Genomic DNA, 14215 nt, shown 5'->3' with positions numbered 1-14215 from the left:
GACACACAAGTGGTGAATCATTGAGACATCAAAACATAGAGCAATGTCAAATAGTGCAGGCATTGAGACCATGTTACTCTGGTACACTTACCTGTCAGCAATTTGAAAACATAAAATCTGCATGTGTCTTGTTCCTTTTATAGAGTTCTGTGTTAAAATCTTTAAGTGTGCGTCAGTCTAAGTAACATAATTTAGAAAATCCCTATCAAAATTGCCAGCTGGAAAATTGCCAGCAACATTGGTGAGGCTGGCTTCCGGGTTAAGCGAGAAGTGTATCAAGAAGCAGTGTAGCTTGGCAGGTTTGTGTTTCGGAGGATGTATGGCTCTCGACCTTCGCATCTCCCGAGTCTGTAGGGGATTTGCAGCGATGGGACAAGACTGTAAATAGCAATTGGATATCACGAAATTAGGGAGAAAATGGGTAAAAGTAGAAAAAAAATCATAATAATAACAATTTGGCTGTTTAATCTAGAGATATGTTTTTTGCATGGGATTAGCCTCAGTCCAATGCATCTGTTTGTCAGACCATGAAATATTCCGAATATCGACCACCACAAGCCCCAGGGGACTTGTCTGAAGTTAGTAGCGCTGATCTGCCAACTTCCGAACGGTTTCGTCTACACACTAGTATGACCACACTATGGTAAGATGAGACTCTCACAAACATGATGGCGTTCTGCATTTTGTGTCACGGGACTCGTCAGAAGGTGTCGTGGAAATTTCCTCTATCACCAAATCACGAGAGAGCAATTAAGAGTTATTATAAAGTCCATCTTTAATTATATGAGCTTCACCATAACCCTGTGACTCTCAAATCAATTCAGTGTCTATAAATTAATTCTCTGAGAGTGCTTACAAAGCAGTTCTTAGTATCATTTATAGCCAAGACACACCCATCAAAACTCAAAACATGACAAATAACAGATATTAGGAACATTACACAGATAACCTTTTACCAGAAAAAGGAGTATCCTATAGCCAGACATCATTAACTATAAATTATTGTTCAGTTTGCCCTCTTAGACGAGGTTCTACTTCTCATTCTTGGTACCACTTAGGACCAAAACATTACCTCATCCAATGGCATATATCGATTGTCAATTCTAGATACTTCCATCAAAAATACAATTCCTCCTGGACAAGCTTATGGAGAGGAGTGACTGGCACACTGACATTGTGGAGCCAACTAACTGGTTCCCCATTAATCACACCATCCCTTCACATGGTTTAGGAATAGTGACAGACACATTCACAGATAAGACAAACCTGACCTCTCCCCTCTCTGGGCCCCAAGTCATTTCCCTCATAAGCATACTTATGAACATTGATAAAACATCTTCTTTATCAATGTTACCTAAAGAATTCTGATTCTGCCACAACAAAGGTAAACGATTCAAACGAATGGAAGTATAGAGATAGTTTTGTGCCAACAAAAAATAAGGGGTCAAAAGTTACAGGCGGAGTGAGAAAGATGGATGTCAGAGGTATTGCAATGTATTGTAAATTTAATTTTAATTCCTCTGTCTGTATATTTCAAGACATAACATATGAGGGTGCAGTGAGATACTCGATGGGTTGGACGATACTCTTCTTATAAGGTATCTTTAAAAAACATATACTCAAACTGGAAATCAACCAATCCTCAATAGTTCACACAATGGAACGGTCAAATTCTTTATTATCTGAAAATTTCAAGAGCCTGTTAGACGGAGAGAAACAAAATGGTGCAGGTTGAGGCCATGTGAAGAAAGTGATATGGGTGCTGGAGATCGGGGTGGGAGCTAGTGGGTCTGGGAAGGTGTGATTTTTGTGTACTGATGTTTGTGTGATGTAGTAATTTGTATGTGTATGTTTTGCATACAATTCTAACTTAAATGACAGAGTGTAAAGAAGGAAGCCAGTACAGAAAAAAAATATTCCAAAGCAATGCATCCTGTTTGCAATAAGGCACCAAAGCCAACTTTAGGTCCTGAATACAAAGAGTTAGGTTTGGGGTAAAAACACAACACATCACAGCTTCATATTTACAGCTTCATATTTTCAAGCATAGTGATGGCTGCATCATGTTCTGGGTATGCTTGTCATCGGCAAGGCATACAGAATTTTCTACACAATAGAGCTAAGCGCAGGCTAAATCCTAGAGGACACCTGTCTTAGTCTACTTTCCAACAGATATCGGGAGACCTTTTCACCTTTCAGCAGGACAATAACGTAAAACACAATGGCAAATATACGCTGGAATTGCTCACTGGATTTTTGCCCATTCTTCAAAGCAAAACTGCTCCAGCTCCTTAAAGTTGGATGGGTTCCGCTGGTGTACAGGAATCTTTAAGTCATACCAGAGATTCTCAATTGGATTGAGGTCTGGGCTATGACTAGGCCATTCCAATACATTTTATTCCCCTTAAACCATTCAAGTGTTGCTTTAGCAGTATGCTTAGGGTCACTGTCCTGCTGGAAGGTGAACCTCTGTTCCAGTCTCAAATCTCTGGAAGACTGAAACAGGTTTCCCTCAAGATTTTCCCTGTATTTAGCACCATCCATAATTTCTTCAATTCTCAAATCAAATCAAATCAAATCTAATTTTATTTGTCACATACACATGGTTAGCAGATGTTAATGAGAGTGTAGCGAAATGCTTGTGCTTCTAGTTTCGACAATGCAGTAATAACCAACGAGTAATCTAGCTAACAATTCCAAAACTACTACCTTATACACACAAGTGTAAAGGGATAAAGAATATGTACATAAAGATATATAGATGTATATATGAATGAGTGATGGTACAGAGCGGCATAGGCAAGATGCATTAGATGGTATCGAGTACAGTATATACATATGAGATGAGTATGTAAACAAAGTGACATAGTTTAAAGTGGCTAATGATACATGTATTACATAAAGATGCAGTAGATGATATAGAGTACAGTATATACGTATACATATGAGATAAATAATGTAGGGTATGTAAACATTATATTAAGTAACATTGTTTAACGTGGCTAGTGATATATTTTACATCAATTCCCATCAATTCCCATTATTAAAGTGGCTGGAGTTGAGTCAGTGTGTTGGCAGCAGCCACTCAATGTTAGTGGTGGCTGTTTAACAGTCTGATGGCCTTGAGATAGATGCTGTTTTTCAGTCTCTCCGTCCCAGCTTTGATGCACCTGTACCGACCTCGCCTTCTGGATGATAGCGGGGTGAACAGGCAGTGGCTCGGGTGGTTGTTGTCCTTGATGATCTTTATGGCCTTCCTGTGACATCGGGTGGTGTAGGTGTCCTGGAGGGCAGGTAGTATGCCCCCGGTGATGCGTTGTGCAGACCTCACTACACCCTGGAGAGCCTTACGGTTGTGGGCGGAGCAGTTGCCGTACCAGGCAACTGACCAGTTTCCCAGTCCTTGCCGAAGAAAAACATCCCCACAGCATGATGCTGCCAACACCATGCTTCACTATGGGGATGGTGTTCTTGGGTTGATGAGAGGTGTCGGGTTTGAGCCAGACAAAGTGTTTTCCTTGATGGCCAAAAAGCTCAATTTTAGTCTCATCGGACCAGAGTACCTTCTTCCAAATGTTTGGGGAGTCTCCCACATACCTTTTGGTGAACACCAAACATGTTTGCTTATTTTTTTCTGGACACTCTTCCATAAAGCCCAGATCTGTGGAGTGTATGGCTTAAAGTGGTCCTATGTACAGATATTCCAATCTCCGCTGTGGAGCTTTGGTCTCTTTGTTGCCTCTCTAATTAATGCCCTCCTTGCCTGGTCCGTGAGTTTTGGTGGGCAGCCATCTCTTGGCAGCTATGTTGTGGTGCCATATTCTTTAATTTTTTTAATAATGGATTTAATGGAACTCCGTGGGATGTTCAAAGTTTCTGATATTTTTTTGTAACCCAAACCTGATCTATGCTTCTCCTCAACTTTGTCCCTGACCTGTTTGGAGAGCTCCTTGGTCTTCATGGTGCCGCTTGCTTGGTGTTGCCCTTTGCTTAGACTCTGGGGCCTTTCAGAACATGTGTACATATACTGAGATGATGTGACAGATTATGTGACACTTAGATTGCACACAGGTGGACTTTATTTAACTAATTATGTAACTTCTGAAGGTAATTGGTTACACCAGATCTTGTTTAGCGGCTTCATAGCAAAGGGGATTACATATGCATGCACCACTTTCTGGGGTTTTTCCGGGGGTTTTTTTTCTCAATTTTTTTATGCTTTGAAACAAGTTATTTTTTTCATTTCACTTCACCAATTTTATGTAGGGCCATTACATGACATCCAAATAAAACAAAATTACAGTAATGCAACAAAATAGGAAAAAAGCCATGAGGGGTGAATACTTTTGCAAGGCACTGTATGTATCTAATCAAAATATATTTGTGTTTTACTTTCTATTAATTAAAATAACATTTTAGAATTTTTCTTCGACTTTGACATTACAGAATATTTTGTGTAGATATTTGACAAAAAATAAATCTATGTTAATCACACAACAACATGTGGAAAAAGTCAAGAGGTATGAGTACTTTCTGAATGCACTGAATGTTATAGCGTTGAAGCGACAATAAGCAATGATATGACAGATAATCAGAATCTTGTGCTCATGATTTATGGTTGTGTGCATTCGTACATGTGTGTATGTGTGTGTGTGTTTACTCCAGTGAAAAAAATATTGTGAAACAGAACCATTTTGAGGTTAAAACACATTATATGAGTGATATATTACATGATATCTTACAGCACTTAGACTGCATCGAAAGCATTATGAAATGTAATAACTCATAGGAAAATGTATGAACATAACTAGCTTGAATACATTTGTAAGATGAGTTGTATTCGTCTATTGTTTAGGAGCATAGTCATATGTATGCTGAGTGACACAATGGCAAACAACGACCTCAACAACTTTATAATGGCAGTTAGGGTTATTCAAATGTGCAAAATATGTTTAATTTCACAGTAAAACGGACTCAAAATAGGCCTCTACAAAGCCTTGTTAAACCAAGCATGAATGAACTGTAAAGCGACTATTAAACTATTAAAGGAGACTATTAAAGGACAAAGCTAACAGACATTACTATTAATATAGAGGTACTCAGGTTATGATAGTGCTGGATAAATACTAGTACGTCAGAGCTACAGTGAGGTCACAACTGGTCCCATACTTCTCATTTACTGTTGGGTGATATACTAGAAGAACTAGCTACGGATTTCAGAGGTATTTCCCAAGACCCCTATTCAAAAACGCTAAGTGTTAATTAAGAAGTTTTAGAAAAGCAACATAATTATGTCAGATTTCTTTTTCTGACGACAGGTGGTTGAAATAACATAATTACAAGGGAACTTGGCTTAGCTGTTTTACATTTTTCTTGTCAACCCAAATTTGTGATGGGACAATTATTGTGAATGTCAACTTTATTTCTAATGCCAGGAGGAAATTAATTTGTTTCACCCATCTGTTTTGTTTGTCACCAGTTGGTCTTGTTGCTATGTACGTTGCTAGTAAATGCCTAGTTCTTTTCAGAACATATTGAAAAGTTACCTTTCTTCCACGTTGTGTTCTTTCATTTTCTTTGACGATGTCTAAATATTATACAGTTTTAAAATGTATAGTTAAAAAATGGAGTCACAGTGTCTCACAGGCTGATTTCCTCAATAATAACCTCTCTCTCACCTTCTCGTCCTTTCCCCAGCTATAGTAAAGTCCCGTAGCTGCAGCCATAGTGGAGTGTTCCACGTGGAGGGAGAAGCTCGCTACTCGTTGACCTTTGGCCTGGCCAAGAACCTGTGTGAGAGCCTGGGCGTCACCATTGCCAGCAAGGAACAGGTCACCGAGGCCCACGCCCAAGGCCTAGAGACCTGTAGGTGAGGTCACACATCCATCTTTATGACTACACAGTGTCCTCTTAGGACTCACATGATGTGCTTTATCAACGGGTAAATAATGAAATGGAAATTAAATGGAAATCAGCAAAAGGACTCTGTAAGACTAAGTCACTGTTCCAATATCCACACGAGCGTACCATTTAGAATCAAGCAATGTATTGGACGTGTGTGATATGATAGCATGTATATTAAAATGGAAGTGTAAATCTTTCATGTGTTTTTTTATTTGTAGTAGACTACTTACTCATTGAATGACCTACTCTAAATTAAATCCAAAACGGTAATGGTCAAGAAATTGTATTATTATGTAATCTATATTATAATCCTTATCTCAACCTAAACACTTCTAGCAGTTTTGGTTGACTGTGTCAATATAAATTACTTTTTTACTACTTTACTGTTTAATCACCTATTTAGAAAAAGGACATCGCAAAAAGCAACAGCCGTATGGTAGATTACACTGAACAAAAATATAAACGCAACATATTATTGTTGCTCCCATGTTTTGTGAGCTGAAATAAAAGATCCCAGAAATGTATCTTATGCACAAAAAGTTGATTTATTTCAAATTTTCAATTTGAATGTTCAAATATCAATAAGCTTACCTTTCTAGGGCAGGCGTTCCGCTAGCACAGCCCCTCAACAACATTCCATTGAAAAGGCAGCGCGCAAAATTCAAAAATATTTTTTTGAAATATGTAACTTTCACACATTAACAAGTCCAATACAGCAAATGAAAGATAAACATCTTGTTAATCTACCCATCATGTCCGATTTTAAAAACGCTTTACAGTGAAAGCACAACATGTTAGCTCATAACCAAGTAAAAAAAAAACAGCCATTTTCCAGCCAAAGATAGGAGTCACAAAAAGCAGAAATAAATATAAAATGAATCACTAACCTTTGATGATCTTCATCAGATGACACTCATAGGACATCATGTTACACAATACATGTATGTTTTGTTCGATGATGTGCATATTTATATCCAAAAATCTCAGTTTACATTGGCACGTTACGTGCAGTAATGTTTTGATTCCATTACATCCGGTGATTTTGCAGAAATACTCATAATAAACATTGATAAAAGATTCAACTGTTATTCACAGTATTAAAGATAGACTTCTCCTTAATGCAACCGCTGTGTCAGATTACAAAGAAACTTTAAGGAAAAGGCATAATCTGAGAACGGCGCTCAGAGCCCGATCCAGCCAAAGAAATATCCGCCATGTTGGAGTCAACAGAAGTTAGAGATAACACCATAAATATTCACTTACCTTTGATGATCTTCATCAGAAGGCGCTCCCAGGAATCCAAGTTCAACAATAAATGACTGATTTGTTCCATAAAGTTCCATAAAGTCCATCATTTATGTCCAAATAGCCACTTGTTGTTAGCGTGTTCAGCCCATCTTCATGAGGCGCGAGCACTTCGTCCAGACAAAAACTCAAAAAATTCCATTACAGGTCGTAGAAACAAGTCAAACGATTTATGGAATCAATCTTTAGGATGTTTTTAACGCAAATCATCAATAAGGTTCCAACCGGAGAATTTTATTATAGCCTGAGACACTCTGCCAGACCACTGACTCATTCAGCTCCCATTCCCCCCTCCTTTATAGCAGAAGCCTGAAACAAGTTTCTAAAGACGGTTGACATCTAGTGGAAGTCGTAGGAAGTGAAACTTGACTCCATAGATATTGTGTATTTGGTAGGCCAAGCTTTGAAAAACTACAAACCTCAGATTTCCCACTTCCTGGTTGTATTTTTCTCAGGTTTTTGCCTGCCATATGAGTTCTGTTATACTCACAGACATCATTCAAACAGAGTGTTTTCTATCCAATACTAATAATAATATGCATATATTAGCATCTGGGACAGAGTAGGAGGCAGTTCACTCTGGGCACGCTATTCATCCAAAAGTGAAAATGCTGCCACCTATCCCAAAAAGGTTTTAATACAGCATGATCATTACACAGGTGCACCTTGTTTTGGGGACAACAAAAGGCCACTCGAAAATGTGCAGTTTTGTCTCACAACATAATGCCACAGATGTCTCAAGTTTTGAGGGAGTGTGCAATTTGGCTTGCTGACTGCAGCAATGTCCACCAGAACTGTTGCCAGAGAATTTAATGTTATTTTTTCTACCATGAGCCTCCTCCAACCTAATTTTAGAGTATTTAGCAGTATGTCCAATCGGCCTCACAACCGCAGACCACATGCATGGCGTCGTGTGGGAGAGTTGTTTTCTCATGTCAACGTTGTGAACAGATTGTTCCTTGGTAGCGGTGGGGTTATGGTACAGGCAGGCATAAGCTATGAACAACGAACACATTTGTATTTTTTTATAGAGTCAAGAGATACCGTGAAGAGATCTTGAGGCCAATTGTCGTGCCATTCATCCCGCAACATAATTTCAGGGCTCCCAAGAGGTGCAGCTGTCTAAGGCATCTCATCTCAGTGTAAGAGGCGTCACTGCAGTCCCTGGTTCGAATCCAGGCTGCATCACTTCCGGCCGTGATTGAGAGTCCCATAGGGCAGCGCACAATTGGCCCAGCATTGTCCGGGTTTGGCCGGGGTAGTCCGTCATTGTAAATCAGATTGTGTTCCTAACTGACTTGCCTAGTTGAATAAAGGTTCAATAAAAAATAATTATAATGTTTCAGCATGATAATGCATGGTCCCATGTCCCAGTTCTTCAATGGCCTGCATACTCACCAGACGTGTAACCTATTGAACATGTTTGGGATGCTCTCGGTCGACGAGTACGACAGCATTTTCTAGTTCCCACAGATATCCAGCAACTTTTCACAGACAATAAAGAGGAGTGGGACAACATTCCACAGGCCACAATCAACAGCATGATCAACTCTATGCAAAGGATATGTATCGTGCAGCATGAGACAACTAGTGGTCACCATATAGTGACTCGTTTTCTGATCCATGCATCTACATTTTTAAAAAAAAGTTATCTGTGACGAACAGTCGTGAAATCCAAATGCTAATCTTTGATTTTAGATATGGTTGGATCAGCAACGGAAATACCACTATCCTCAGACAGAAGGCCCATGTTAACTGTGCCAAGAACATGACAGGAATCTTCTTCCACCATGACACTCCGGACCAACCCTTTGATGCCTTCTGTTTCAATGCATCAGGTGAGTTTTACTTTTTCATAGTTCATATTGACCAGGTTTGGCATGAGAACAGAGCTCTTTGAGAGACAATCACTTAAACACTTGGACATCTTAATGATTCTTGTCATTCTTAGAACTTGAACTGTAACAAATGCTGGAGACAATTACACATTTGTACTTCATTTCTGATCCTTGATTCCCCCCCCCCATAGATTTGTCTATGAAGAACTGTGATTTGGCCATCAATCCTGATTCAACAGGACCAGAGAGTGTTCAGGTGACAGATGGAGACCTTGCTTTTGATGCTGCAGGTCAGTCCCGTCTTTTTCACCATCTACATTATCAACCCCACAATCAATATAATCAACAAAATCAGGACATTTTACATCTCCTCTGTATTTCATACAGTATGCCAGTCTGCGGCTACACTATCTAATAAGTAAGCCTTGCCCGAGCCCGTAGGGGCAGGAGCCTCCTGATTCTGTAGCATATGACAGCTTTCTAGTACAAGTACACCCCCTGGACAGGACGCTAGTCTGTCACAAGGTCTACACTATCGCTTAAGACCCGTGGATCTTTACAATACTCTCTTTTGGTTTACAAGGCCCTACATCATAAACTTCTTTCATATCTAACTTTGCTGTTGAAGTATAGACACCTGCGTTGCCTAACCCATTCACAGGATTGGTTAACTCTTGAGGTTCTTAGGGTCTCCGCCGAGGTAAGTAAATCTGCTTTTATTTTACATACTGTATTGCTAGATCAAAATTCGAAATACATTTCATATTGATGTTCTGATGCCGTTTGGGCAAGTTAAAGTATTGATCTGGGAATTATTTGTGGAGGAATATTATTATATATATATTGGCATACGTGTATATATATATATATATATATATATATATATATATATATATATATATATATACACAGTGGGGCAAAAAAGTATTTAGTCAGCCACCAATTGTGCAAGTTCTCCCACTTAAAAAGATGAGAAAGGCCTGTAATTTTCATCATAGGTACACTTCAACTATGACAGACAAAATGAGAAAAGAAATCCAGAAAATCACATTGTAGGATTTTTTATGAATTTATTTGCAAATTATGGTGGAAAATTAAGTATTTGGTCACCTACAAACAAGCAAGATTTCTGGCTCTCACAGACCTGTAACTTCTTCTTTAAGAGGCTTTAAGAGGCGGAAAATTCAAACATATATTTTAGAAACATTTTACTTTCAATCATTAACAAATCCAATACAGCAAACGAAAGATAAACATCTTGTTAATCTACCCATCGTGTCCGATTTTTTAAATGTTTTACAGCAAAAACACAACATATATTTATGTTAGATCACCACCAAATCCAAAAAAACACACAGCCATTTTTCCCAGCCAAAGATAGTCAACAAAGCAGAATTAGAGATAAAATTAATCACTAACCTTTGATAATCTTCATCAGATGACACTCATATGACATCATGTTACACAATACATTTATGTTTTGTTCGATAATATGAATATTTATATCCACAAATCTCGGTTTACATTGGCGCCATGTTCAGAAATTCCTCCAAAATATCCGGAGTAATTACAGAGAGCTACGTCAGATAACAGAAATACTCATCATAAACTTTGACGAAAGATACATGTTTTACATATAATTAAAGATACACTGGTTCTTAATGCAACCGCTGTGTCAGATTTTTTTTAAATGTTACTGTCACGCCCTAACCTTAGAATTATTTGTTTTCTTTATTATTTTGGTTAGGTCAGGGTGTGATATGTGTTTTGTACTGTCTAGGGGTTTTGTATGTTTATGGGGTTGTTTACCATCTAGGTGTTTGTGTATGTCTATGGTTGACTAGATTGGTTCTCAGTTAGAGGCAGCTGTTTATCGTTGTCTCTGATTGGGAAACAAATTTAGGCAGCCATTTTCTTTGGGTATTTTGTGGGTTATTTTCTATGTCTAGTTGCCTGTGTGTCTGCACACTAGTGTTATATAGCTTCACGTTCGGGTTGTTGTTTTTGTATAGTTTGTTAAGTGTTCTTCGTCTTCATTAAAATCATATATTCATATCACGCTGCGCCTTGGTCTCCTCCATTCAATGAATTTGACAGTTACGAAAAAAGCATTCCATGCAATAATCTGAGACTGCGCTCAGAAGTAAATACAGTATATTTCTCTGCCATGTTGGAGTCAACAGAAATACGAAATGACATCATAAATATTCCCTTACCTTTGATGATCTTTCATCAGAATGCAGTGCAAGGAATCCTAGTTTCGCAATAAATCGTTGTTTTGTTCCATAATCCAATTAGCTACTTTTGCTAGCACGTTTAGTTCACATGTCCAAAAGCTGGCGGACAAAAACTTCAATGTTATATTCCAGGTCGAATAAACTGGTCAAACTAAGTAGAGAATCAATCTTCAGGATGCTATTATCATATATATCCAATAACGTTCCAACCGGAGCATTCATTTTGTCTACAGAGTAATGGAACGCAAGGCGATATAATGACAACTGCGAACAGATCCATATCATATTTGGATGTGAATAGGCGATGATTTGAAAATCAACCAGCCCCAGAATTTCCACTTCCTGTTTGGAAGTTTGCCTGCCCTATGAGTTCTGTTATACTCACAGACAATTCAAACAGTTTTAGAAACTTCAGAGTGTTTTCTATCCAATAGTAATAATAATATGCATAGATTAGCATCTTGGACAGAGTAGGAGGCAGTTCACTATGGGCACGCAATTCATCCAAAGTGAAAATGCTGCCCCCTATCCCTAAAAGGTTTTAATTAATATAACTGCACTGTCCAATTTACAGTAGTTAATACAGAGAAAAAATGCCATGCTATTGTTTGACGAGAGCTCCTAACAACAAAAAACTTTTTTCACCTCTATAGGTTTGATAAATTAACCTCTGAAGGTGAAATGTGTACTTACATTCTGAAATATTGCTCTGATTTATCATCCAAAGGGTCCCAGAGATATCATGAAGTGTTGTTTTGTTAGATAAAATCCTTTTTCATATCCTAAAAAGGTCCATATAGCATGCACGATCGATTTTGTATTTCCACTCGTTCAATTTGCAAAGAAAGGAATCTGAAAATCGAACCCTAAATTAAATTATATTCTACTACATTCAAATTGACATTTCGACACATTTCAGTGTTTCCTTTCAGATGGTACCAAGAATATGCATATCCTTGCTTCAGGGCCTGAGCTACAGGCAGTTAAATGTGGGTATGTCATTTAGGCGTAAATTTAAAAAAAGGGGTCTATAAAATCAAATCTAATCAAATGTATTTATACAGCCCTTCTTACATCAGCTGATATCTCAAAGTGCTGTACATCTACAGAAACCCAGCCTAAAACCCCAAACAGTAAGGAATGCAGGTGTAGAAGCACAGTGGCTAGGAAAAACTCCCTAGAAAGGCCAAAACCTTAAGAAGTTTTAAAACATTGAGGTCAGTCAATGCGGACATTTCAAGAACTTTGGAAGTTCAAGCGCTATGATGAAACTGACTCTCACGAAGACCGCCACGGGAAAGGAAGACCCAGCGTTATCTTTGCTGCAGAGAATGAGTTCATTAGAGTTAACTGCACCTGAGAATACAGCCCAAATAAATGCTTCACAGAGTTCAAGTAACAGACACAACTGTTCAGAATAGCATTCAGGCGATACTCCGTCACATCTGGTTTTGGCTTAGTGGGACTGTCATTTGTTTTTCAACAGGACAATGACCCAACACATCAGTCAGGAAGTTAAAACTTGGTCGCAAATGGGTCTTCCAGATGGTCAATGACCCCAAGCCGTACTTCAAAAGTTATTGCAAAATGGCTTAAGGACAAGAAAGTCAAGGTATTGGAGTGGCCATCACAAAGCCCTGACCTCAATCCTATAGAAAATTAGTGGACAGAACTGAAAAAGTGTGTGTGAGCAAGGAGGCCTACAAACCTGACTCAGTTACACCAGCTATGTCAGGAGGAATGGGACAAAATTCACCCAACTTATTGTGGGAAGCTTGTGGAAGGCTACCCAAAACATTTGACCATTTATTATTATTAAACAATTTATTATTAAACAATTTAAAGGCAGTGCTACCAAATACTAATTGAGTGTATGTAAACTTCTGACCCACTGGGAATGTGATGAAAGAAATGAAAGCTGAAATAAATCTGTAACGATTCTGGTCCTCTTCTTCTGACGAGGAGTAGCAAGGATCGGACCAAAATGCAGCGTGGTATGTATCCACAAGCTTTAATGAGAATGAATACAAAATACAAAAGAACAAGAGAATTACAATGAAAACCGAAACAATCCCGAATGGTGCAGACACTGAAACTGAAAAATAAACACCCACGAAACACAAGTGGGAAAAGGCTACCTAAGTATGATTCTCAATCAGAGACAACTAACGACACCTGCCTCTGATTGAGAACCATACCAGGCCAAACGCAAAAACACAACACAGAAAACAGAACATAGACAACCTACCTAACTCACGCCCTGACCATACTAAAACAAAGACATAACAAAGGAACTAAGGTCAGAACGTGAAAAAATCATTATCTCTTCAATTATTCTGACATTTCACATTCTTAAAATAAAGTGGTGATCCTAACTGACCTAAGACGACATTTCTACTAGGATTAAATGTCAGGAATTGTGAAAAACTGAGTTTAATTGAATTTTGCTAAGGTATACGTAAACTTCTGTCTTCAACTGAATGTTGACTTTGTGACAGTTGTGTTGTATGTGGAGGATGCTACGACACGTGACAAGTGCACAAGGTAGGTGTTCACTACAATGAACCAACATAGCCTGGGGCTACACATTAACTTTCCCTCTCCACCGTCAGTCCTTCCTTCCAGTTACTAGAGACCATGGAACTGGATGCCACATGCCAGGAGGCCATTCAACAGCCAAAATGCCATCTGGAAATTGTTGCCATGCATTGTCCTCATATGTACCTATTTTGCTACCAACAATGGCTGGCCAGCCCATGTGGCACCTGAACTGGACTCACGTGAATCATGCATTGGTCTGGGAACCTGCAGTAATCCCAACATCCATATAAGAATTGACTGTGGCAGGGGATTGACTGTGAGATAGTGGTCTTTGTGCACCATGTTTGACAAGCTCCACCTCCTCTGCAACCCTTTTACTGTCCATCAAAG

The 14215-nt window shown here is 38.7% G+C and overlaps 1 protein-coding gene across 1 annotated transcript in view; it reads left to right on the top strand.

Annotated features, from left to right (window-relative positions):
- LOC110502122 (CD44 antigen) overlaps positions 1 to 14215 on the top strand; it is a 33365-nt gene that overhangs the window by 8524 nt on the left and 10626 nt on the right. Inside the window, exons 2-4 of the mRNA XM_036956430.1 lie at positions 5698 to 5869; positions 8908 to 9047; positions 9239 to 9337. Coding sequence (XP_036812325.1) covers positions 5698 to 5869; positions 8908 to 9047; positions 9239 to 9337 — 411 coding nt within the window. The remainder of the gene's footprint in view (positions 1 to 5697; positions 5870 to 8907; positions 9048 to 9238; positions 9338 to 14215) is intronic.

The sequence above is a fragment of the Oncorhynchus mykiss genome, chromosome 2 (assembly GCF_013265735.2).
Source record: "Oncorhynchus mykiss isolate Arlee chromosome 2, USDA_OmykA_1.1, whole genome shotgun sequence".
Classification (NCBI taxonomy): Eukaryota; Metazoa; Chordata; class Actinopteri; order Salmoniformes; family Salmonidae; genus Oncorhynchus; species Oncorhynchus mykiss.
This window is presented reverse-complemented; position numbering and strand designations above follow the sequence as displayed.